The 22,975-nt window shown below is 47.8% G+C and overlaps 2 protein-coding genes across 3 annotated transcripts in view; both read right to left on the reverse strand.

The window, feature by feature from the left end:
* The window catches only part of GGA2 (golgi associated, gamma adaptin ear containing, ARF binding protein 2), a 29,466-nt gene extending 18,753 nt beyond the window's left edge, over positions 1–10,713 (reverse strand). The window contains exons 1-3 of the mRNA XM_070779799.1: positions 10,557–10,713; positions 2,380–2,464; positions 789–864 (exon numbers count right to left, since the gene is read on the reverse strand). Of these exons, the coding sequence (XP_070635900.1) occupies positions 789–864; positions 2,380–2,464; positions 10,557–10,659 (264 nt within the window). The 5' untranslated portion in view covers positions 10,660–10,713. The remainder of the gene's footprint in view (positions 1–788; positions 865–2,379; positions 2,465–10,556) is intronic.
* A 598-nt stretch (positions 10,714–11,311) lies between these two features.
* EARS2 (glutamyl-tRNA synthetase 2, mitochondrial) overlaps positions 11,312–22,975 on the reverse strand; it is a 41,930-nt gene continuing 30,266 nt past the window's right edge. For both annotated transcript variants that reach the window (XM_070779803.1, XM_070779801.1), the window contains one exon: positions 11,312–22,561. In XM_070779803.1, coding sequence (XP_070635904.1) covers positions 22,478–22,561 — 84 coding nt within the window. In that variant the 3' untranslated portion in view covers positions 11,312–22,477. The remainder of the gene's footprint in view (positions 22,562–22,975) is intronic.

Genomic DNA, 22,975 nt, shown 5'->3' on the forward strand with positions numbered 1-22,975 from the left:
TGGTAAGTATTGGTTGGAACCATGGCTCAAGGCTGAGGTCACTAAAGTTTGGGAGAAAGGATGAGACTTTCAGATTAAGTAAAAAAGCATTTGTTTGCTCTTGTTGTAACTGACAGGTTTGTGTCCAGGAAACCACTCGGTGGGAGACTTTGAGGTCACCCCACCTTTTATGGAGACCCTCTGGGCAGGTGAAACTGGTCAGAGAATCACTTCCTTCTTTCTCCTCAGAGGCAGGAATCATACATGGAATACCCAAAAACTATCAAACCTGCTGGCATTCAAGTGACAAATTGAGCCCATAAACGTTTTCTTTGGTCCACACCATTAACATTTCAAATCAGTCACTGATACTGAAAAATCCTGAGACTTCATCTGGATTTCCAGTTTCTCTTAAACAGGAAGTTCTAGCAACACTCGGCCCAAACTCATCCCTGGCAATAGCCAGCAGGTCCTGCTGTGCAGCTGCCCTCTTTAGACTGGACGTGGTCTCTCTGGTTCCTCCTGTAGATGGCTCACTCACTTATGCTACCAGTCTGGCCCTGTGGGCACTTGACCTTGCCAGCCCTGGTCTAACAAGGGCAAGAGGAAATAAAGCCTTCCTTTCCTTCCTGCAAGGCAGGCTCAATGCTACTCTCCAGGAACAGATCTACAATGGGGCAATCTGAGCCCAGAACTCCCTCTAGCCTGCCTTCTGAAGGCCAGGGAAGGTGAACCGCTCAGAGGCTGTTTCCCACACTGAAATGCTAGCCTTGGGACAGGCTAAGGGGCAAGGGGCAAGACAAACTCACTGTTAAGGCATAAAGAGCTTCTTTCTCTTGTGGAGACTGGATCTTGTGGGCCAGCAGCCAGGGCGCATAGGTTGAGCTAAGGGAAAACAAAGACTCTGGGCAGAGAGGAACACACCAACCGGTCTGGCTGAGCATGCTCGGTCAAGTCCCCTCTCCCCCAGGAGCTTGGGTCCCAGAGCAGAGGTAGGATGTGACTGCACACGACCATGCACGAGCCCCCGAAGGAGGTCGGCTCCCAGCTGCCCCCACATCTCACAGCTACGCTTCCAGAACACACCATCCTCTCCCCAGTCCACCCACCCTTACAGCTCCCAGACCTGTATGTAACTTGGTCTAGAGCAGCACAGACCTTATTTGTTATTTGAGAACTACTCAGTCAACCCTGGAGCACAAAATGTGATCAAACTTCTTGTGGCTTTCAAAATGAATATTTAGCAACATGGAGATGAAATATCTGGATAACTGGCTCATTCCTCAAGTTCCCATCCAGGGGACTTCCCTGGCGGTCCAGTGTGGAAGACACCACACCGCCACTGCAGGAGGCAGTTTGATACCTGGTTGGGGAACTGAGATCCTGCAGACCGTGCTTCACGGCCAAAGAACAGGCGGGGAAGAAAGTTCCCATTCAGACACTTCAGAAATCAAATTCAATGAAATCTTAACCTCTCTTCCTCTGCTTTTTCTTAAAAAAAAGACTGTATTTAAATTAGCTCAACAAGCTTCCCTGGTGGCTCAGTAGTTAAGAATTCGCCTGCAGTGCAGGAGCTGCTGCTGCTGCTAAGTCACTTCAGTCATGTCCGACTCTGTGTGACCCCATAGATGGCAGCCCACCAGGCTCCCCTGTCCCCGGGATTCTCCAGGAAAGAACACTTGAGTGGGTTGCCATTTCCTTCTTCAATGCATGAAAGGAAAAGTGAAGTCGCTCTGTCATGTCCGACTCTTCGAGACCCCATGGAATGCAGCCCACCAGGCTCTCTGTCCATGGGATTCTCCAGGCAAGGGTACTGGAGTGGGGTGCCAATGCAGGAGACATAGGTTTAATCTGTGGGTTGGGAAGATCCCCTGGAGAAAAAAATGGCAATCCCCTCCAGTATTCTTGCCTGGGAAATCCTATAGACAGAGGAGCCTGGTGGGCTACATGGAGTCAAAAAAGAGTCAGACACAACTTAGTGACTAAACAACAACAACAAAAGCATCTGCTGTGGCTCTGAAATGGACATTCAGCAACATGCTGCTAAATATAGTATAATCTGCAAATAAAAAAACATTTTTTAAGAAGAACACACTGATCTTTCACATTACTGTGTACACTAGTTACATTCTATCCCTAACATTCAGAGAGCTCCTCAGCAGTAGTGTTTCATAAAAATTAGTTAAAAATTTTAAAATAATTGCCAGTTACAAACTTTTTTTTTTAAGAAAACTACATGAATTTGCTATTTCTAGAAAAATAACATACTCAGTAGATCATGGAGGGAGGAAAAAAAGGAAACAAAGCCTAAGCTACGTAAAACAATCCTGAGAAGCACAGGCAGGCACGCATAGTCTGAGGTGCCTGTAGAAGTTGGACATGTGTGTGACATCACCTTACCCGTTGGGATCAGTGTTCACTTGGTCACAGAAATTCTGGATAGCTGACCAATCCTGTTCTGACATGCTTGGGTCTGTGGCTTTATCTGTCAAGGAAATAAAAAGTAGAACTGAAGTATAATAAAGGGAAACATACACACCACTCCACATCTCCACCCCTCAAAACAGGACAACAGCCAAGGACTGAGTGTATCACACCTCCTGAGGATGGGACGCAGCACACAGACAGCCAGCAGGGTTGGGGGTCGACCGTGCTCATCACTCAGGCACGGGTATGGCCCATGACTCAGGGACTGCTGACTGCATGAACGAGCAACCTGGTTAACCAGGTACTACCCTGAAAGGGGCTCCATCCCTAGTGCAGGGGTTGGCTTATGTGCACCTTCTTCATGCCTGTGCCGACCCCCCACCGTGGCCCTGCAACAAGGATGGGTACAGGCCAGCATCTACGCATAGGCCACAACCTGCAAGCTTCTTTTTTATTTTGTATTTTCATTTTTTTGGCTGCACTGGGCTTTCTCAAGTTGCAGCTTGTGGGCTTGGTTGCTCCACGGCATGTGGAATCTTTCTGGAGCAAGGATTGAACTCAAGTTCTCTGTACTGGCAGGCGGATTCTTAACCACTGGACCACCAGGGACCACCAAGAACCTGGAAGCTTCTCAGCCATGTGACAGGAAGACCAGAACTTACAGTGAAGTCCTGAACAGCTCCCATTATGTCCCCCAAGTACCAGGCCGAAACCTGAGCCTCCGCTTACTGAAATCCTCTGTCCCACCTAAGCAGCTTCTCCACGTCAGTGGCTTATGCTGTCTAACAAGAGGACCTCCCTGCCGTCACTCCTCAGAATGCCGTTTCTCTCTGCTACCATACACATATGCCCAAGGAGCCCAGATCCAGTCACACTAGGGCCTCCCCGCCGGAACATTCGTATTTGTATGTGATCTGAGGACGTGCGGCATGAAGGGTACCAGGGCACGGTACCAGGGCACAGCCCAGAGCAGGCAACACCTGGAGACAGGGGGCTTGTCAGAAGGCCTAATGTGAGCCCACGCTCCACCGAGGGGTGGGGCAATCCCTGACTTCCTGCAATCTTTGTGGACTCTTTCCTGGTGCTAGATGGTAGCAGCTTCTTCCCCTCCCACTGCTGCCGCCTAGAATCCCTGTCCCAGCAAGGATGACCATTCCACAGGCCTGGCCTTTCAACTGAAACAAGCCACATTCTCATAAAGTAGTTGCCGAGACTGTCTTTGTCCTGCTCTTTCATAACATTTCCCCTACTGCCCTCTGTCCAGCTTATCCTGGACTATCCGCCTTTCCAATGAAACTTTTTACTGGTCCTGACAGAGAAGCTCTTTCAAACTCTGCAAGTAATTCTTATGGTCATACTTCTGACACTACTCCTTTGGCTTGAACGTCCGCTTCTCTCTTCTCTATCCATTCTCAAGGTCATTCTGAATTTCCATCTGCTCCCAAAAGCCTCCTCCACTGCTCCAGCTCCGACTAATTCTCCTCCCTTCTGATTACTTAAGAGTCTACAGGGGCTTTCCTGGTGGTCCAGTGGTTAAGAATCCACCTCCCAGTGCAGGGGAAACAGGTTTGATCCCTGGTCCAGGAAGATCCCACGTGCTGCCAAGCAACTAAGCCTGTGCAACTAAGCCTTAGCAACTACTGAGCCTGTGCTCTAGAGCCCAGGAACCACAACTACTGAAGCCCACGTACTTAAAGCCTGTTCTCTGCAACGAGAGAAGTCACCGCAATGAGAAGTCTGCGCGCTGCAACTGAAGAGTAGCCCCCACTCACCACAACTGGTGAAAGTGCTCATGTAGCAATGAAGACCCAGCGCAGCCAAAAATTAATAAATAATTAAAAACAAAAAAGACTCCACAGTCAACCGGAATTTAACTTTCCAGATGGCAGTCACTTTTATGTCATGTGGAAGTCGCATGCCCCTAGCTCAACAAGGAGATTCAAAGGACAGGTCCTCAATCCCCCACCTTCCCACCCATCAGCCCCCACCTAAGTGAACAGAGACAACAAAGAAGAGCAAAGGAATCAGGTTATCAGTTTCCCCATGCTCCTCACCTTTTTCCTCCTCAAAGCTCTTTCTCTATGTTCCACCTCTCAAAATGCTATTCACCCTTCGAATCCCAATTCAAATGCCACTTCATAAGGACTTTCTTAATCACCCACCCCCACAAAACAGAAGCCATCTCTTCCATCTCAGAAGACCCACATCCCACCTGCTCTTTTAGGATAGGGATCTCCAGCTCCATCCTTTATTAGTTACATGTCATTGGACTCTCAGAGCCCCAGTTTCCTCAACTATAAAATAAGGAAAACGGTACCTTCCTTGTGGGATAGTCATGAGATTCTCAAAAGATACTGTCTAAGGCTTCCCTGGTGGTCTACTGGTTAGGACTCCATCTGTCTGTGAACTACAATCACTGAGTCCACATCCTGCTACTACCGAAGCCTGTGCACCTTGAGCCCATGCCCCACAACAAGAGAAGCCACTGCGATGAGAGGTCCGTGCACCGCGACCAGACTAGCTCCCACTTGCCACAACTAGAGAAAGCCTGCAAGCACCAAAGACCCAGTGCAAACAAATAAATGAATCTTAAAAAAACACAGTGTCTGAAATACTCAGTATAGCCGCAAACATTAAGTAATCAATAAAAGACAGACGATCTTGTAACAGTCTTTGTGTTTTCCTTTAAAAATGTGTATACAACTTAGTACACTTAAACTTCCAAAGTCTGTTCAAAACTAAGGCAGAAGCACTATGTTCCCTACAATGCTTGGTACAGTGCCTTAGGCACAGGCACAAAAGAATTACTCAGGAAGTAAACTGAAAGCCGTGATACTTGACTCTACAGGGACCTCCACTCAATGCTCTGTGGTGACCTAAAGGGGAAGGAAATCTAAAAAAAAGCGGATATATGTATATGCATAACTGACTCACTTTGCTGTACAGCAGAAACTAACATAACACTGTAAAGCAACGATACTCCAATAAAAATTAATGAAAAAAGGAGATCCAACTCATCTGAACTACTTCTTTCTGTATCACTAAAACTTCATAAAGCTTCAGTTCACGACAAGGTCAAGCTTGATACCTAAAAGACTTTCAGACCTCAACACATGACTCTGTGACAGCAGTTCCCCAACCTTTTGGACACCAGGGGCCAGTTTCATGGAAAATAATTTTTCCACAGACGAGGAGGGGGTGGGGTGGGGGAGGTGGTTTCAGGATAATTCACATTACCTTTACCGTCTGCTCTCATATGAGAATCTAATGCCACCACTAATCCAACAGGAGGTGGAGCTCAAGCAGTAATAATGATGGGGAGCGGCTGTAAATATATTAACAGATGAAGCTTCGCTCATTCACCCGCTGCTCACCTCCTGCTATGCAGCCTAATTCCTTACTTGCTGCAACCTGACAGGTACCGGTTTGTGGCCCGGGGTTTGGGGACCCGTGCTCTATGACCCAGCAGCAGAGAAGAGCAGGCAGGACCCTGTTCATCAAGCAGAGTCCAGCTCTCTCCCTCCTCCCCTACCACCAAGTCACCAGGTTTTCCAAAGAAAGGAAGGGGAAAAAAAAAAAAAACTCTACAAGCATAATGTTCTAAACCCATAACCAGGGCAAAGCAGCAAAAAGATCCAAAAAGTAAGTTTTTTTATTTGCTATATCTATATCATAAGGATTCCCTCCAGGTTTTTCACAGCTCCCAAATAACAGCAATAAAAGTCATAGCTGCTGCCCCGCCCCCTTTGTTTTTTAAGAACTTGCTTTGTGTCAGACATGACGCTGAGTGCTTTCCTAGCATCCCTTTCCTGTAATCCTCAGAAAACTGAAGCTGATACTAATGTTAGCTCAGCATTTTATAGATGAAGAAATCTGCCCAGTCACAAAACTGGAAAATGACAAAAAAATCTCAGGTCTGACCAATTCCAGGGCCCAAATGTAAGTCTTCAGTTCTCTGACAAAGACAGGGCCTCTTTCGGGAACTAGGTTCTTTGACCTTTTTGCCACTAAGTTATCAGCTCCCTAAGGCAGGAAGGAGGCCTGTTTCATTCACCTTCCCACCCTCCAGCACCTAGACAGTCATCAGCAAGGATATCTGCTAATGAATGAATGATTCATCTTTCACTATTCGAAGTCTGACCAGTTGGCTGGACATATTGCTGACACCAGGAGATGGCTACTCCAGTTCTGAAATAACTGGGTCTCCAAACACCTAATCCCATCCTGCCAAGCTGTTTCAGTGGCCTTGAGCAGGTCCAGAGACAATAATTCCCAGAGGATTTTTAAAAATTTTTTAAATTAAAAAAAAAAAAAAGGAAGACAGCCAAGCCCTCCAGCTGTGAGTGAAATGGCTTTTTTTTTCCCCTTCCCCCAGGGTAGTGGGGCGTGGTTAGGGGGCCTGGTGCGAGTCTGCAGAATCTTAGTTCCCTGACCAGGAACTAAACCCAGGTCACAGCAGGGAAAGCACTAAATCCCAACCACTGGACCACCAGGGAATTCCCTGAATGGTTCATCTAACAGTGACTAATTCGAAAGCTAAATCATCTCACATCAGCCACCACCCCACCCCCAGGGTCATGACCCTGGTGTTAAGAGCAGCCCGTGCTAGTCAGGGGAGCCCTGGGGCTGTGGGGAAGCAGTCACCTTGAGAACACTTAGAACTCAATCCTGTGGCAGTGAGTATGCACTGCGTGGGGCAGATACACACCAACCCAGACATCAAGCAGTGCTGAAAGGCCAAGATCCAGCATAGGAATGATGGGTCCAAGATAAAGAATCAGCTCAGTTCCAGAGAAGCTGGGAGAATATAAATAGATCGAAATCCAGAGGGAGGCAGAAAAGTGAGGCTGGAGGACAGGACTTATCACTTGGGAGTCGGTCCAAGCAGATGGAAGAAGATCACAGAGCATCCAACTAAGCTAGTGCCTCCCTGGCAGCACTAGCAGAGCTGAGACCAAGAGGCCCCAGCGATGCTGTTAATAGCTCGAGACTCCGCTGGTTAAATCGAGTATAGCACCCCATGCCACCAGGCACAGGAGGCTTTTCATTAACAAAGAGGAGGCAGCTCTAAATGCAGTCATGTGGAACAACGCCCAAAATAAACTAAGTGGTAGGGGGCAGGGGGGGGGGGGGGGCCTGCAAAAAGTCCAGAAGCTGCTACTTGTATTTTTAAAGCTTGAGCTTCTGGTGAAACAGGTTCCTGGCGTTCCTTTGGGGAACTACTCCTTCCCAATTCTAGGTCCAATGTTTTTCCTTTTCTGGCAAACAGTATGAGTTTGTTTCTGCCACTCTCTACTAAGAAGACTAGTGATGATAATAGCTAGCATCGTGCCCAGGCACTGTTCCGTGTGCTTGAGACGCAAGAACTCCCCTGATCCTCACAACCCCAAGGTGCCAGTCGCTCAGTCGAGTCCAACTCTTTAAGACCCCATGAACTGTCTCCCATCAGTGTCCTCTCTCCATGGGATTCTCTAGGCAAGAATATCGGAGTGGGTTGCCATTTCCTTTTCCAGGGGATCTTTCTGACCCAGGGGTCAAACCTGGGTCTTATGCACTGCAGGCAGATTCTTTACCATCTGAGCCCCAGTGGGGCATGCTATTACATTCCAGCCTTAGGGACACAGCTGCCTTGCTTGCTGAGGTAAGATCCGTCAGTGAGATGAGCTCTGGGGTCTTCACGTGCCCCTGGAGTGACTTCCTTCTCCACCCAGCATAGACTCAGGGACTTTCCTTCAACTACACTCCAGTCCTTGCCCCACCACCAGCCTCTCTAGCACACGTCCATCCACGTACCACCTCCACTGGGCCCCAGCCCCCACAAGTCTGGTTCAACAGTTTACTTTCTCTGCTCCTATGGCAGGCAGGGGCAGGGAGCTGGAAACCACACAACCACAAAGACTACAAGATACATTTCTGAAGTCCATTCAGCACTCCAAAGCCCAAACTCAGAGGATCTCAGGTGCAGAGGGGAAAAGGTGGGCCCTCTGTCCCAGGGCACATCTGGAGGCATTTTTGGTTGCTGGACTGGGAAGGGGGTCTGTGCTGTTGGGATAGGTTCTAGCCCTACCCGAACGACTGGAAGATCTCAGAACTTTGGGACCACAATAGCCTAAAACAGCTGGAGCTTAAGGATCCCCTCCTAAACAGTCTTGGTTCCCTTTTTCTCCCCCACCTGGGTCAGTGGTTGGCTGGTCTCTAACCCAGCCCACTTGACTTTTGCAACTCCACTGCCTCCTAGTTAACCACCTTCTTTCTGTCCCCAGCGTTTAACCCTGAGATAATTCAGTAATCTTTCAGTTGCCAAATTCAAAGTTCCCCCATCCTCCTTCTCTCTTTCTCAGCAGCAAAACCACCTTCCAACTATACCTTCCTTACAGACCTGCAGCTCACCCCCTCCCAGCAGCCTGTAGGCTCCACCTTCTCTCTCAGCACCCCACTCCAGCACCCACCCCCGACAACCCTGCTTCTTCCATGTTGAGATTCTCCATGTTCCATGTGCAAACTGTTCTTCCTAATGTGCACAGACAAGCTCACTGCTAATGAACTGAAGGTCTCAAGTTGACTCTCTGGAGTCAAACCAACTGCCCAGAGAGCTTCTCTTTGTGCCACAAGCCCCTCAAACTCCACAAGTGAAGCATCTGTAACCAGTTACCTGAGCCTGAAACCTGCAATCCAACCTAGATCCCTCTGGTCCCTTGCCTCTATTCTAATGCAGTAAGGCTGCTGATCGAACTAGCTAATTATTTCTACTCTCCATCCCAATACCTTTGTACTTCAGTCCTGACACACTACCAGAAGAGCTTTTCATCTACTCTCTGCCTGGACTCTACCATCCCTAACCAATTCAGCTCTTCACACAGTGGCAAGTGATGCTTTTAACAGAGGTACTTGATCAGAGGGGCTTCCCAGGGGGCACAGCGGTAAACAATCCGCCTGCTCGTGCAGGAGGCAGACAGGAAGATCCCCTGGAGTAGGAAATAGCAACCCACTCCAGAATTCTTGCCTGGGAAATCCCATGGACAGAGGAGCCTGGCGGGCTACAGTCCACAGGGCCGCTAAAGAGTGAGACAAGACTGAGCACGAATGCACACTTGATCAGAGTTTCTGGCTCTGACATCTCCCCGACTACATCAAGGATAAACTCTGAACTCCTTTCTGCAGCCCACAGGACCCTTTAAGATCTCGCCCGAGTTAGCCATGCAGTCTCTCCTGCAGCAGACTTCCTTCTTCCCAGAATGCTCCGCACTCTCCTTTCCCCCAGCTTTTGCTCATGCAGTTTCCTGCATCTGAAATGCTGTCGCCTCCATTGTTCACTCAAATGCTATGTCCCCTGAGACAATCCCCTCGTAAACAAACCAACTCCCACCACTGTCCCTTAAACAAGCCCAGTATCCCTCCCATTTGCCTTAACGTAGCAAAGTGCTGCTCCTATCGGCTTCTATCACCTACTTAAATATATCTTTGAGAGCAAGGGCTCTGCCTTACGCATCTTAGTACTCCCAGCACCCAGTAGAGCCCAATACAAGGAGTATATGCTTTGTTCTCTTGGAATTTCAAGAACCCAATCGGTAACGCAGGGACAGTAACTACCCCTAGGACTGCCATGAGTCTTACATGAGACAATAACAAAAGTCTGGCCAGAAGGAACTCGCACAAAAGGTTTAAAGGGCTTCTTTTGACATTAAAGTCGGGAGCCAGAAAGAGTTCTTTCCCAGAGGATGGGTGTGTTGCACAGCTAACTCTAAAAGTGCCCTTCTCTAAAACGAGGTTAGTAACCGAAGCTGTCTCTAGGGGTCGTAATAAGGATTAACTGTGGCTGAAATGCCCTTTAGCAGTGTTTGGCATAAAAGCGAAGCTCAATAAACCGTAGCCATTATGTTGTTAACAGTGTTTATGCACCGCGATGGGGGCAGGGGGGCGCAGAGCACCCAGCCTCGGGTCCGCAGCCGCGGCAGATTCCTGGGGTTCCTCTCCAGGCCCGCCGAGGAGATCCTCCCACCCGTGCCGGGCCCTGCCTGCCTCCTCGGGCACCAGCCTTCCCGCGGCCACCTGCCCACCCGCCAGCCTCAGAAGAAAGGCCCGGGGAGGCGGGAAGCGAGGCCTCACGTGGAGCGCTGCGCCCGAGCCGAGAGGCAGCCCCGGCTACTCACTGAGCCACAGCTCCAGCGCCACTGTCGGCACCCGGGGACCCTCGGCCGACTCAGCTCCCGCCGCGGCGCCGGCCCCAGCCGCCACCGCCGTCGCCGTCGCCATGGGCCCAGCCCCCGCCGCCGAGGCCGCGGCCGCCCCTGCGCTTCAGCCGCCGGCGTCTGCAGCGTTCCGGGGCTGCCGACGCGGCAGGCGAGCGCCGGCGCGTGACGGGGCGGGGCCGGTGTGACCACGCCCACCGATCATGTCCCGCCTACGCGCAGACCCGGGCAGGTGGCCTCAGCCTCGCCGAGAGCCTTCTTCTCAGCGCTAGGCGGCCTCGCGGGCTGGTTATCCAGACCCGCAACCAGATCAGAATTCGTCAAGTCAACCTCGCAAGGCTTGCCAGATAAAATAGACGACGCCCCGTTAATTTGAGTCCCAGATAATGAATTCTCTAGCATTTTTATTCCGGACGGTCTTTCTGGACCACCACCTACCTCTATACTCTGCTTTATTTTCTCCATAATATATTACACCATGAGCGTGCTAGGCACTTACTCATTGTGTCAAAGGATAATCGCCACCCTCCCACAAAATAAAGTCATGATTCTCATATATTATAAAATGAACACATGTTAAGTAAAATACTAATTAAATGAGGGAACCAAGCAGATGTTATAATCCGTTCAAAAGAGAAGTCAGGAAAAGGGCAAATTTATAAAGAATAAAGGAGTGTTGCAACAGATGTGCAAATAGACACAAAACAAGCTCAGAGTTAATTTGCATTTTATATATTTATTCATTTGCTTTTTACCTTTTCATTTAAGGCCTCTCGGTGAGATTTACAAGGATCTTAGTTCCCTAACCAGAGATCTAATGCCAGCCCGCTGCAGTGGAAGCCCGAAGTCCTAACCACTGGAGCCACCAGGGAATCCCCCAATTTGCTCTTGCCTGGAAAATCCCATGGACAGAGGAGCCTGGAAGGCTGCAGTCCATGGGGTCGCTGAGGGTCCCACACGACTGAGCGACTTCACTTTCACTTTTCACTTTCCTGTATTGGAGAAGGAAATGGCAACCCACTCCAGTGTTCTTGCCTGGAGAATCCCAAGGACGGGGGAGCCTGGTGGGCTGCCGTCTATGGGGTCGCACAGAGTCCGACACAACTGAAGCAACTTAGCAGCAGCAGCAGCAGGTGGCACGAAAAGAATCCACCTGCGAATGCAGGAGACATGAGATGCAGGTTCAATCACTGGATTGGGAGGATCCCCTGGATGAAGGCATGGCAACCCACTCCAGTATTCTTGTCTGGAGAACCCCATGGATAAAGGAGCCTGGCACGCCACAGTCCATAGTGTCACAAAGAGTCAGACATGACGGAAGTGACTTAGCATGCATGCGTCCATAGGAATTTAGGTCCCATCCTACCCCAAATAAACACACAATATAAGTTTCAAAGTACATTTGCCGTGCTATGTTAGCTTCAAAATAGATCCAGCCGCACACATCTCCATCTCACAGATTGTTGCCTGTAGCACCTTTCTATATGAAAATTATACAGTTGTTTCCTGTCTTAGTAAACTTGGACTGATACAACAAAACACTAAAGGTTGAGTGGCCTAAACAACAGACCGTTATTTCCCACAGGAGGCTGGCAAGTCCAAGATCAAGGTGCTGTTGACAACCTGCTTCCAGGTTTGCAGAGTGCTGCTTTCTTGTCCTCACAGGGTAGAGAGACAGCATGTTCTGATCACTTCCTCTTAGGGCACTAATCCCATCATGAGGGATGCACCCCAGGACCACAGCTAAGCCTAATTACCTCCCACAGCACCCACTTCAAATACCATCACATGGACATTAGCACTTCAGCATGCCAATTTGAATTCAATCTATACCATTATTCACATCAGGGAAATTCTGTATGAAATTAATGAAAACTACACATTGTCCTTTGGACTGCAAGATCAAACCAATCTTAAAGGAAACCAACCCTGAATATTCAATAGAAGGACTGATGCTGAGCTACAATACTTTGGCCACCTGATGCAAAGGGCCAACTCATTGGAAAATACCCTGATGCTGGGAAAGATTGAAGGCAGAAGGAGAAGGGGACAACAGAGGACAAGATGGTTGGATGGCATCACTGACTCAACGGACATGAGCAAGCTCTGGGAGATGGTGAAGGACAGGGAGCCTGGTGAATGCAGTCCATGGGGTTACAAAGGGTCAGACACAACTGAGCAATTGAACAACAATACGTTGTCCACATCACACCCTCTGTGTTACCTGATTTTGGGCCTGGGAATTATTTTGCATGTGTGCTAAGTTGCTTCTCAGAAAGACAGTATATTAAAAAGCAGAGATATTACTTTGCCAACAAAGGTCTGTCTAGTCAAAGCTATGGTTTTTCCAGTAGTCATGTACGGATGTGAGAATTGGACTGTAAAGAAAGCTGAGCACCGAAGAATTGATGCTTTTGAACTGTGGTGTTGGAGAAGACTCTTGAGTCCCTCAGACTGCAAGGAGATCCAACCAGTACATCCTAAAGGAAATCAGTCCTGAGTATTCATTGGAAGGACTGATGCTGAAGCTGAAACTCCAATACTTTGGCCACCTGATGAGAACTGACTCATTTGAAAAGACCCTGATGTTGGGAAAGATTGAAGGCAGAAGAAGGGGACGACAGAGGATGAGATGGTTGGATGGCATCACTGACTCAATGGACATGAGTTTGAGTAAACTCCGAGAGTTGGTGATGGACAGGGAAGCCTGGTGTGCTGCAATTCATGGGGTCGCATAATGTTGGACACAACTGAGTGACTGAACTGAAGTCGTTTCTGGGCTTCCTTGGTGGCTTAGTGGTAAAGAATCTGTCTGCAATGCGCAAGACCTGGGTTCAATCCCTTAGTTGGGAAGATCCCCTGGAGAATAAAATGGCAACCCACTCCAGTATTCTTGCCTGGAGAATCCCATGGACACAGGAGCCTGGTGAACTACAGTCCTTGGGGATGAAGAGAGTCGGACATGATTGGGGGACTAACACTTTCACTTCAGCCATTCACAAAGATTCCAGCCAAGTCTTTGTGACTCTATGGACTGTAGCTGCCAGGCTCCTCTGTCCATGGGATTCTCCAGGCAAGAATACTGGAATGAATTACTGTTTCCTCCTCCAGGGGATCTTCCCAGCCCAGGGATTGAACCCACATCTCCTGTGTCTCCTGCATTGGAAGGCAGATTCTCTGAACCTAGGAAGTGGGGTGAAGTACAAGAATCTAATAATTCTTCCTCCAGTCAATGCTTGAGAGACCACAACTGAAAGGTTAAAGGGTAAGTGGGCGGTCAGGAAGTGGTTTGGAGTTCTGTGTAGTGGTTGGGTGCAGAAGCTTTGGTTTCAGACCAAACAATGCTGTCACCCTCGCCAGCCTTCCTAGGACCCGTCTTGCGTGTCTGTGCAGCCCTTCCTGCCCAAGCTCCCTTCTGGTTTCCATTTCCTTTCCTATGTCATGTGCATGGCCCATGGTCTGTCTCTTCTTTCTGGACAATGAATTTTCATAAGCAGGAGCCATGTCTATCTAATTCCCCAACCTTTTTGGCACCAGGGACCAGTTTTATGAAAAACAATTTTCCATGGACCTGGGCAGGGCAGGGGTGAGGATGGTTTTGGGCGTGAGGCTTCCCTGGTGACTCAGACTGTAAAGAATGAGCCTGCAATGTGGGAGACCCGGGTTCAATCCCTGGGTCAGGAAGATCCCCTGGAGGAGGGAATGGCAACCCACTCCAGTATTCTTGCCTGGAGAAGCCCATGGATGGAAGAGCCTGGCAGACTATAGTCCAAAGGGTCACAAACAGTTGGACATGACACATTTTCACTTTCAAGTGCATTACATTTATTGTGCACTGTACTTCTATTATTACATTTTGATGTATAATGACATACATATATAATATTGTAGTAGTTTCAGGTATACAACATGATTTGATATTCGTATACCTTGCAAAACAATCACCATGTCTAGTTAGTATTCAATACCACACATCGTTTCAAATGTTTTTCTTTTGTGATAAGAACTTATAAAGCCTTATAAGATCTTGTAAAATCTACTCTTAGAAACTTTCAAATATACAGTGCAGTATTAACTATGTCACCACACTGTACATTGCATCCCCAGGACTTAGCTACTTTATAACCTGCTGTTTGTACCTTCTGATCACCTTCACCCATTTTGCCCACCCCTATACAATTACAAGGGGCTTCCTGGGTAGCTCAGCTGGTAAAGAATCTGCCTGCAACGCAAGCGACCCTGGTTCAGTCCTTGGGTCGGGAAGGTCCCCTGGAGAAGGTATAGGCTACCCACTCCAGTATTCTTGGACTTCCCTGGTGGCTCAGACAGTAAACAATCTGCCTGCAACGTGGGAGACCTAGGTTGGTGAGATCCCTTGGAGGAGGACATGGCAACCCACTCCAGTATTCTTGCCTGGAGAATCTCCATGGTCAGTAGAGCCTGGCGGGCTACAGTCCATAGGGTCGTACAGAATCCGGACATGACTGGGAGACTAAGCATAGCATACAATTACAAATAATTTTTAGCATAAGTATGTCACAAATATTGCTTGGGACATACTTAAAAAATTATTCACTGTTTATCTGAAATTAAAAGTAAAAAACAACAATCCAACTCCTTGTCAAGAAAGCATTTCCTGGGACTTCCCTGGCAATCCACTGTGAGGACTACACTTTCCCTGCAGAGGGCCCATGTTTGATTCCTGGTCTGGGATCTGAGATCCCACAAGCCCCATGGTGTGGCTTTAAAAAATAAATAAAATATAATAAACTAAAATTTTAATTTAAAAAACAGGGTGCTCAAGCCTGAGGGATGGGATGAGGAGGGAGGTGGGAGGGGGCTTCAGGATGGGGAACACATGTACACCCATGGCTGATTAATGTCAATGTATGGCAAAAACCACTACAATATTGTAAACTAATTAGCCTCTAATTAAAATAAATAAATTAAAAAAAAATTTTTTTAATTAAAAAAAATGTAATTAAAAAATCAATTAAGAAAGAAAGCATTTCCTGTCTGGCTCCAGACACCCAAGATACCCCCATCCCTGTATATCACTTTGCTTGCCCCTCCTCCACCACATCCACACTTGCAATTTTGTAACTGTCAGTCACCTATGAGATGGTGATCTCTTTGAGGCAGGAGCCTTATCTTTTGTGTTTTATTTTTAAAAGCTTAAGGAAAGGAATGAACACAAATCTGTGGAGTAAGCCCCCACAATCTACAAGGCTTTGTCTAATTCCTCTCACACCCCTAGGCTTAACAGGGCCTGGCACGCAGTAGGTAACTGTGAAATGAATGAAGGAAGACAGGACAGAATGGATTCAGACGAGGCTGCCCCTCCTTGCCCGGGCTGTCCTACTGCAATCAGGGTTGCGGGAGGGGTGGTAGGGGGCAGTGGAGACAGCATGTAGGCTGGGGACCCCCACATTTTGCCCATATACAAGGACTAAGCTAGAGATCCCCAGGGTGTGATAATGAGTTCATTGAGTGCCAAGTTAAGCTTCTACTGCCTTCTATATTTAAAAAAAACGCACATCCTGTAATTCACTAGTGAAAATAGTAACCACAAATGATGTGAAGTTTCTGAATATTGCAAAACAGTACCCAGGCTAAACATATGACTGTGCACTTGGCAGCTCAGCTGTTCAAAGAATCCACCTGCCATGCAGGAGACCCCGGTTCAACCCCTGGGTCGGGGAGATCCCCTGGAGAAGGGATAGGCTACTCACTCCAGTATTCCTTGGCTTCTCCTGTGGCTCAGACAGTAAAGAATCTGCCTGCGATGCAGGAGAGCTGGGTTTGATCCGTGGGTTGGGAAGATCCCCTGGAGGAGGGCATGGCAACTCACTCCAGTATTCTTACCTGGAGAATGCCCGTGGGCAGAGGAAACTGGCGGGCTACAGTCAGTCCATGGGGTCGCAGAGTCGGACATGACATCGACTGAGCACCGTGAACTTGAGCGCTCACCCTGACTATCCATCCAATCAGGTGTGCATCTGGCCTGTCACTCAACAATATTTACTGAGCACTGACTACGTGAACAGGCACCATTCTCAGCACTGGGGGGTCTAGTGGTGAGCAAGACAGATCACGTCTCTGCTCTTACAGACGTTATAATCTACACTAACAAATAACTGCTGAACTACTTACCCGACATTTACACAATCAATTCGATTGTGTTCCCTGGAAAAGAATAGGATGTTGATGATTAACGGCAGAGGAAGGAGAGCTTCTAGGGGGAGTAAGAGGCTTTCCTGAAGAGGGAATAGTGAAGCAGAGATTTGAACACTGAGACACCAGGCAAAAGGACAAAGAGCAGATGAACAAGAGTATTCCAGCCAGAATGTGGCTAGAAGGCAGGCTTACATGGCTGGGGAACAGCGAAAGGGGCTCATGAGGCAAGGATGAGTGAAGTGAAGCAGCATAGTTAGAGGAGGAAGTGCCGGGCTGTGATGACAAAAAATGGCTTTATCATGTTTCCCCCTTCCATGCTTCATTTTGTTTTTACTCTCTTTTAAAATTTTGTGAAGGGTCTCTTCATTGCAGTGCTCAGACTTTCTCCAGTTGTGGCTCTTGGGCTTCTCCTGCTGCAGAGCACGGGCTCTAACGCATGGGGGCTCCGTAGTAACGGAGGGCTCTCTAGTTGCTCTGCAGCATGTGGAATCTTAGTTCCCCGCCCAGGGACTGAACTGCTGTCCCCTGAATTAGAAGGCAGATTCTTAACCACTGGACCACCAGGTAAGTCCCTTGTGCCTCATTTTCCTATCAGGGCTCCCAGCTCCTGGGCCAGCCCCACTCAAATCTCAGTTCAGCGAAGCTTCTGGAATGATCAATCAAAAAAACACAAATCTGGAAAACACACACACACACACAAATCTGATCTTGTCACTTCCCTACTTGAAGCATGTCAGTGGCTCTTCACCTTCCACTTCATGAAGACCCAATTCATGTCTTCTCTAATGGACCCCCCCTTTTGTCCAGGAACCCAGAGAAGAGCTGGCCCCAGCCCCAGCTCTGGGTCTAGCTGACCTATGAGGTCTCCTCACCCACCTCTGCAGAAGGGATGCATTCAAGAATGGAGAAGTCATGTAGGGGAAGGTGCTGGAGAGAAGTTTCCATGCTTTTAGGGAGAGAGCCACAGAAAGCCACGCTCTAACAGCATGAAGGAGGAAGTACAGAGGAGCCTGAGCCCTTCAAGCGGCCAATCGTGAGCAGAGAGAACCAACCAGAGGCTATTGCCAATGCTGGGGCCAATTAAGCAAAGAGACTGGAAGTCCCTCAGACCTCCACAAGGTCACTGAACGCTTAATTAACCAACCCCAGAGCCTACTGTACCCCTGCACTTCCTGCTTTGTGGGACACTGAATATTCTTGTTTAAGCTTGTTTGAATCTGGATGTTTTGTTATTTGTAGTGAATGGTACCTTGATGCCTTTGACCAGGCATCAAGGCTGTTTGGATTTCCCCTCTGGCTGGGTTTTCAGTCACTTATCTCACTCCTTCAGCTCCTACCCATGACTCCAGTCAATACCCTTCCAACTCCCACTGACCTGGAAACTCCTACTTGTCCCTCAGAACCCAGTTCAAAGTTCATCTATAAAGTCCTCTGACACCCACGAACATGAACCATGAACTTCCTTCTCTGGGATCTGCTCTAATCCAGAAAGTTCTCATTAAAAAAAAAAAACTGTTTGGTAGAAACCAACACAATGCTGTAAAGCAACTGTCCTTCAATTACAAATAATTGAATTAAAATAAATTGTAAAAAAATGATTTATTTGGCTATGCTGAGTGTCAGTTGTGGCATGTGAACTCTATAAACTGGGCATATGGGATCTAGTTCCCTGACCAGGGATCGAACCCGAGCCCCCTGCATTGGGAGCATGGAGTCTTAGCCACTGGACCACCAAGGAAGTCCCCTCATTTTCTAAGTATTTATTATCCTGGCCCCTGGGAAGTTAGGGAATTTTATCATGAGAAAAATATTAATCAGTTAGACAATTTCTAATTTACGTCCCCCTAAACATCCCTCTATATCGAACTATTCCATCTTAATCTTCACATCAGTCTCTGTCAAAGGTCGATCTCTCACAGATAGCTGGATTCAATGCAATTTACTGGCAATGTACCAGGTAAACTACAACTGCAAATCTAGCAAAAGAAATTTGATTTCCCAGTGTCAATGAAAGTCATCCTGGGAAACTGTTGGAATGTGGGAGGGTTAGACCAGCTGATGATTGCCACTTCTGAAGAAAATGATCTAACTGATAAAGGACTCAAACATTTTTTTTTTCACCCTGAGACCTTACCTGACTCCCTATTTGTCAGGCAACGTGCCAGGTACTATGGTTACAACCAAGAATAAGAAAAACTAACTGCCTGCCTCAATCTTATCCTCTTTAGAATATGATTGACAATAAACATGTACAACTCAGTAATTTCATATATTAATAAGCATTATGAGAAAAAAATAAGCTAGATAAAGACAATGATAAATGAGATTCTAAAGTTGGCTACAGAATAATAGTAATTTTCTGACAAGGGTACTCTGTAAACTCCATGTTAAGAGAGTATGCCCAGGGGCAGAACGGCTGTCTTGATTACTAGAGTGGGTCTCCTGCAGCCATGACTGCATTACATGAGTCTGTCCCACTGGCCACAGCTGACTGGACCAGAGGTAGACAGCTGACCCAAGCTAGGCCAATCAGATTCTTTCCTAGGATTTTGGACATAGAATACTAGTTATTGAATTGCCAGGGTATCAGAGGGGAGATGATTCAGCTTTAGGGCTGGGGCAGTTGTTGGACAAGTACAGAGATTTAAAAAAAAAAAAAACCAGCCTGCAGAAGGAAGATGAGGGAAGCAGACACCCAGACAGAAATGGTTACAAACTGCAGATTCAGAGGGACAATGGTGAGTGTCTTGGGTTCTGAGGAGTTACTGGTTAGAGATCAAGTCTCTTGTAAGGTCCAGCTGGGAGTCCTGCTTTTGGATTTGTCCTAATTCTTTCAATAAATTCCTCTCGTGGTTTAAGTTAGGCTGGGTCTGTTTCTATGTTTTGCAACCAGCATTTCCAAGAATGAAAATACTGGTGATGAGGGTGATGGTAAGAGATAACATTTGCTGAGTGCCAGGCATTGTTTTAAGATCTTTACATAGGTCATCTATTTTGATTCTTACAAATTGTTGAGATAGACACAATTGTTATCCCCATGTGGCACGAGGAAACTGAGCTTCAGAAGCCACAGTGAGTAAGTAGCAGAACCAGCTTCTGGCCTCCACGACCTTCACTGCTTGACTATAAAAGCACTTCAAAAAAGCACTGGGGGATGGGCCTGAGGTTATTTAAAATCTGTGAAGTCCTCCAACACATTTCTTCTGATCCTGAGCAAAACTCCAGAGCAGATGATACGTGCTGCTTCTCAGATAACTCACTCCAAATGAGGAAGTGGCCACATCTTTATCAACTCAGCAGTCTGATCACCCACTTTGTTAAAACAGCCACATCCCCTCACTGAGAGCTAGAGTTTCTCATAAGCATACTTGATGTCTTAGAACTGGAGGCTCTGATGTCACTCAAGTCAAGAGTTGAGGTTGGACTCTGGGTTGCCAAATGCCTCGTGCTAAACCCTCAGAGTTGATCAACTTTGCTGAGCCCCAGTTTCCCTATCTGAAACATAGAAACAACACAAGAATAATAATGCCTAATGTGAAGATTCAAACAGATGATGGACTAAAGTGTTTACCAGTATAGTTTAAAACCCACAAGTATTTGAAGCTCATGTAAATGCACAATAAATTGCAAGCATTATTATTCTATGTCCTTTCAGTGCCATACTTGTTGTTTCTGACATTACCCCTTCTTCTGGAAAAAGTACCCTACTTCTTCCTTGGGAACTTTTCCTCTGTTGGATATCACCCCCGAGGGACCACCTATTCCTGGCTGAGGAATGGTAACATGGACTCAGTTAGCCCAACCAGAACCCTCTTCTTAGTATCTGAATCTTTAGCTGAGTCACATCCAAAACTGAGTGGGAAAAATACAGAGGAACCACAAGAGAAAATATTTAAGAGTTAATGTGTTCCCATTCAAGAACACAGACAAGACTCACCATGAGCTCCTGTGGTGGCCCACATGATCAGAGCTTCCCTGGCTCCTGTCTTTCACAGGATCTGGTTCTCTGATTTTCCCATAGATTCTTTGACTTTCTCAGAAATTTAAACTCCTATAAAGCCTCCAAAACACCTAAGCTAGGCAGAACTGGTTTCCACTGCTTGTCATCAAAGTACTTGATGTACTTTTCAAAGAATGATTAGGTCTCTGTGAAACTCAGCAAATGATTTAATCCCTTTCCCTCTTCCTCTGGACAAGGAGAGTGTATTAGCAATCTACTGCTGGGTGACAAATAATCCTAAAGCCCAGTGGCTTTAAACAATAAATATTTATCAACTCATAACTGTGTGCCTGAAATTTGGAAGCAACTCTGCTTAGTGGTTCTGGTTTAGGATCTTTCATGAAGGCTGCAGTCAAATGTCAGCCAGCATCGCTATCATCTGTCAGCCCCGGCTGCTTGATCAGGGCTGGAAGACCGACTTCCAAGATGGCCCATTCATATATCTGCTGTCAGGAGGCCTCTGATCCGTATCTGTTTGAGTGTCTTCACCATGTGGAATAAGACAGAAGCCACGGCACATCACACAAGGCAGCCCCCTTCAATGTGAATGCCAGGAGGTAGTGATGAAGATGACTGGGGGCCACACAGGGGAAGCCCAGAAACCCTGGAGGGGGCCTCTGTAGCCAGCTACCATCCTCCTTTCACTGAGTTATTCCTATTCACCCCCAAGAAGAACATCTCATTTCAGAAACCCTCAGACAGTGATTTACAAACAGTGGGTGGAAGGAGGTGGTGAATATGAAGATGCAAAATAGGCAGTGAAGGTCTCCAGTCTAAAGACTTGTTCTGGAGAACTGGAAAAGAGGAAGATATAGCCTTTAGGGAAGAGAGACACAGGCTGCCCTAAGTCCAAGGACAAAGAGTAGTATAAAACCTAAGTGTTCCTCCTGGGCAGCTCCAAAGAAGGTCTGACAGACAGTTTAGGCCTGCTTGTCAATCACTGCTCCAAAGTCAAACTGGTTGAGAACTGGAGTCCAAGAGTCCAGGCCACTGCCAAGCTGTTACATATGGGCTGACAAAATGTTCCCCACAAAGCTCATGTTGAAACCCAACCTCCCAGTACCTCGGAATGTGACTGAATTTGCAGACAGGGATAATGAAGAGGTGATGAAGTCCAAACTGGGCTGTGAGGCTGGGCCTTAACCTGATCTGACTGGTGTCCTTGTGAGAAGAAGGCATTTGGACAGAGACACCGAGGGCATAGACAGAGGCAAGACTGTGGAAGGAGAGAGCAAAAAGTCAACTGTGTACAAGCCAAGGAGAGGGGCCTCAGGAGAAACGAAACCGGCCAACACCCTGATCTTGGACTGCCCGACTCCCGAACTGTGAGAAAGTCACTTCCTGTTGTTTAGGCCACCAGTCTGTGGTCTTCCGTCATGGCAGCCCCAGGCAGACTGAAGCTCGAGCTGCCGCCGTTCTTTGAGGCAGCTCCTAACCTCTGCTGTGTAGTGGGGTGTCACAATCAGATGTGAGGCCTTCCTTTCCAGACTCAGGGAGGTGAGACAGGTCTGGGCATCCCTGGCCAGCTGATAAGGATGGGCCTGGTGTGGAGCCATAAATGCACCTGTGCACCCAGAGGCTCTGTGTCCACTCCTGGTTCTTTCCGCAAGCTCCTGCCGGCCCAGGCATCCTGCTCCTCTCCTCCGAGGGCGGCTCCTCCGAGTACGGTTCCTGCGGCCACCTCCACCGGCCTGCCACCTTCTCTCTAGCTGCAGAGCACCTTCTGTATTCGTTCCCGCACTTCCTTTGGTCCCAAAGACACCATCATCTCAGCTACCGGAGGTCCTTGCTGAGGACAAACAAGAGAAAACGTTGCCTTAAACTGCCTGAGGAACACACGCCCGGCCTCAGCTGCAGGAGTTATGCCCAAGCCAATGCTGGCACCGGTGCCTGCACCCCACGGAGCCGGGTGTGCACTTTATGGGTTTCAATTTCTGAGGCTGAGGATAGGTCCCGGGGCCTGCTCTCCCTGGGTTGGTATGTCCCTTCCCCTAATCAACTGCCAGCTCTCTCAAGAGGGGGAGCATGTGTGTTTCACTCATTACTGGATCCACTGCACCTAGCATGGTGCTTGTACATGGTAGGTACTCAGTAGGTACTATCTGTTGAATGATTGAATGAGGGGAGGTGGTCATGTTTCATTCATCTCTGTAGCCCTCAAACTACACTTAGTGCTGTTGGTGAATGTCAGTTGAGTGGATAA

The sequence above is a fragment of the Bos indicus genome, chromosome 25 (assembly GCF_029378745.1).
Source record: "Bos indicus isolate NIAB-ARS_2022 breed Sahiwal x Tharparkar chromosome 25, NIAB-ARS_B.indTharparkar_mat_pri_1.0, whole genome shotgun sequence".
Lineage (NCBI taxonomy): Eukaryota > Metazoa > Chordata > Mammalia > Artiodactyla > Bovidae > Bos > Bos indicus.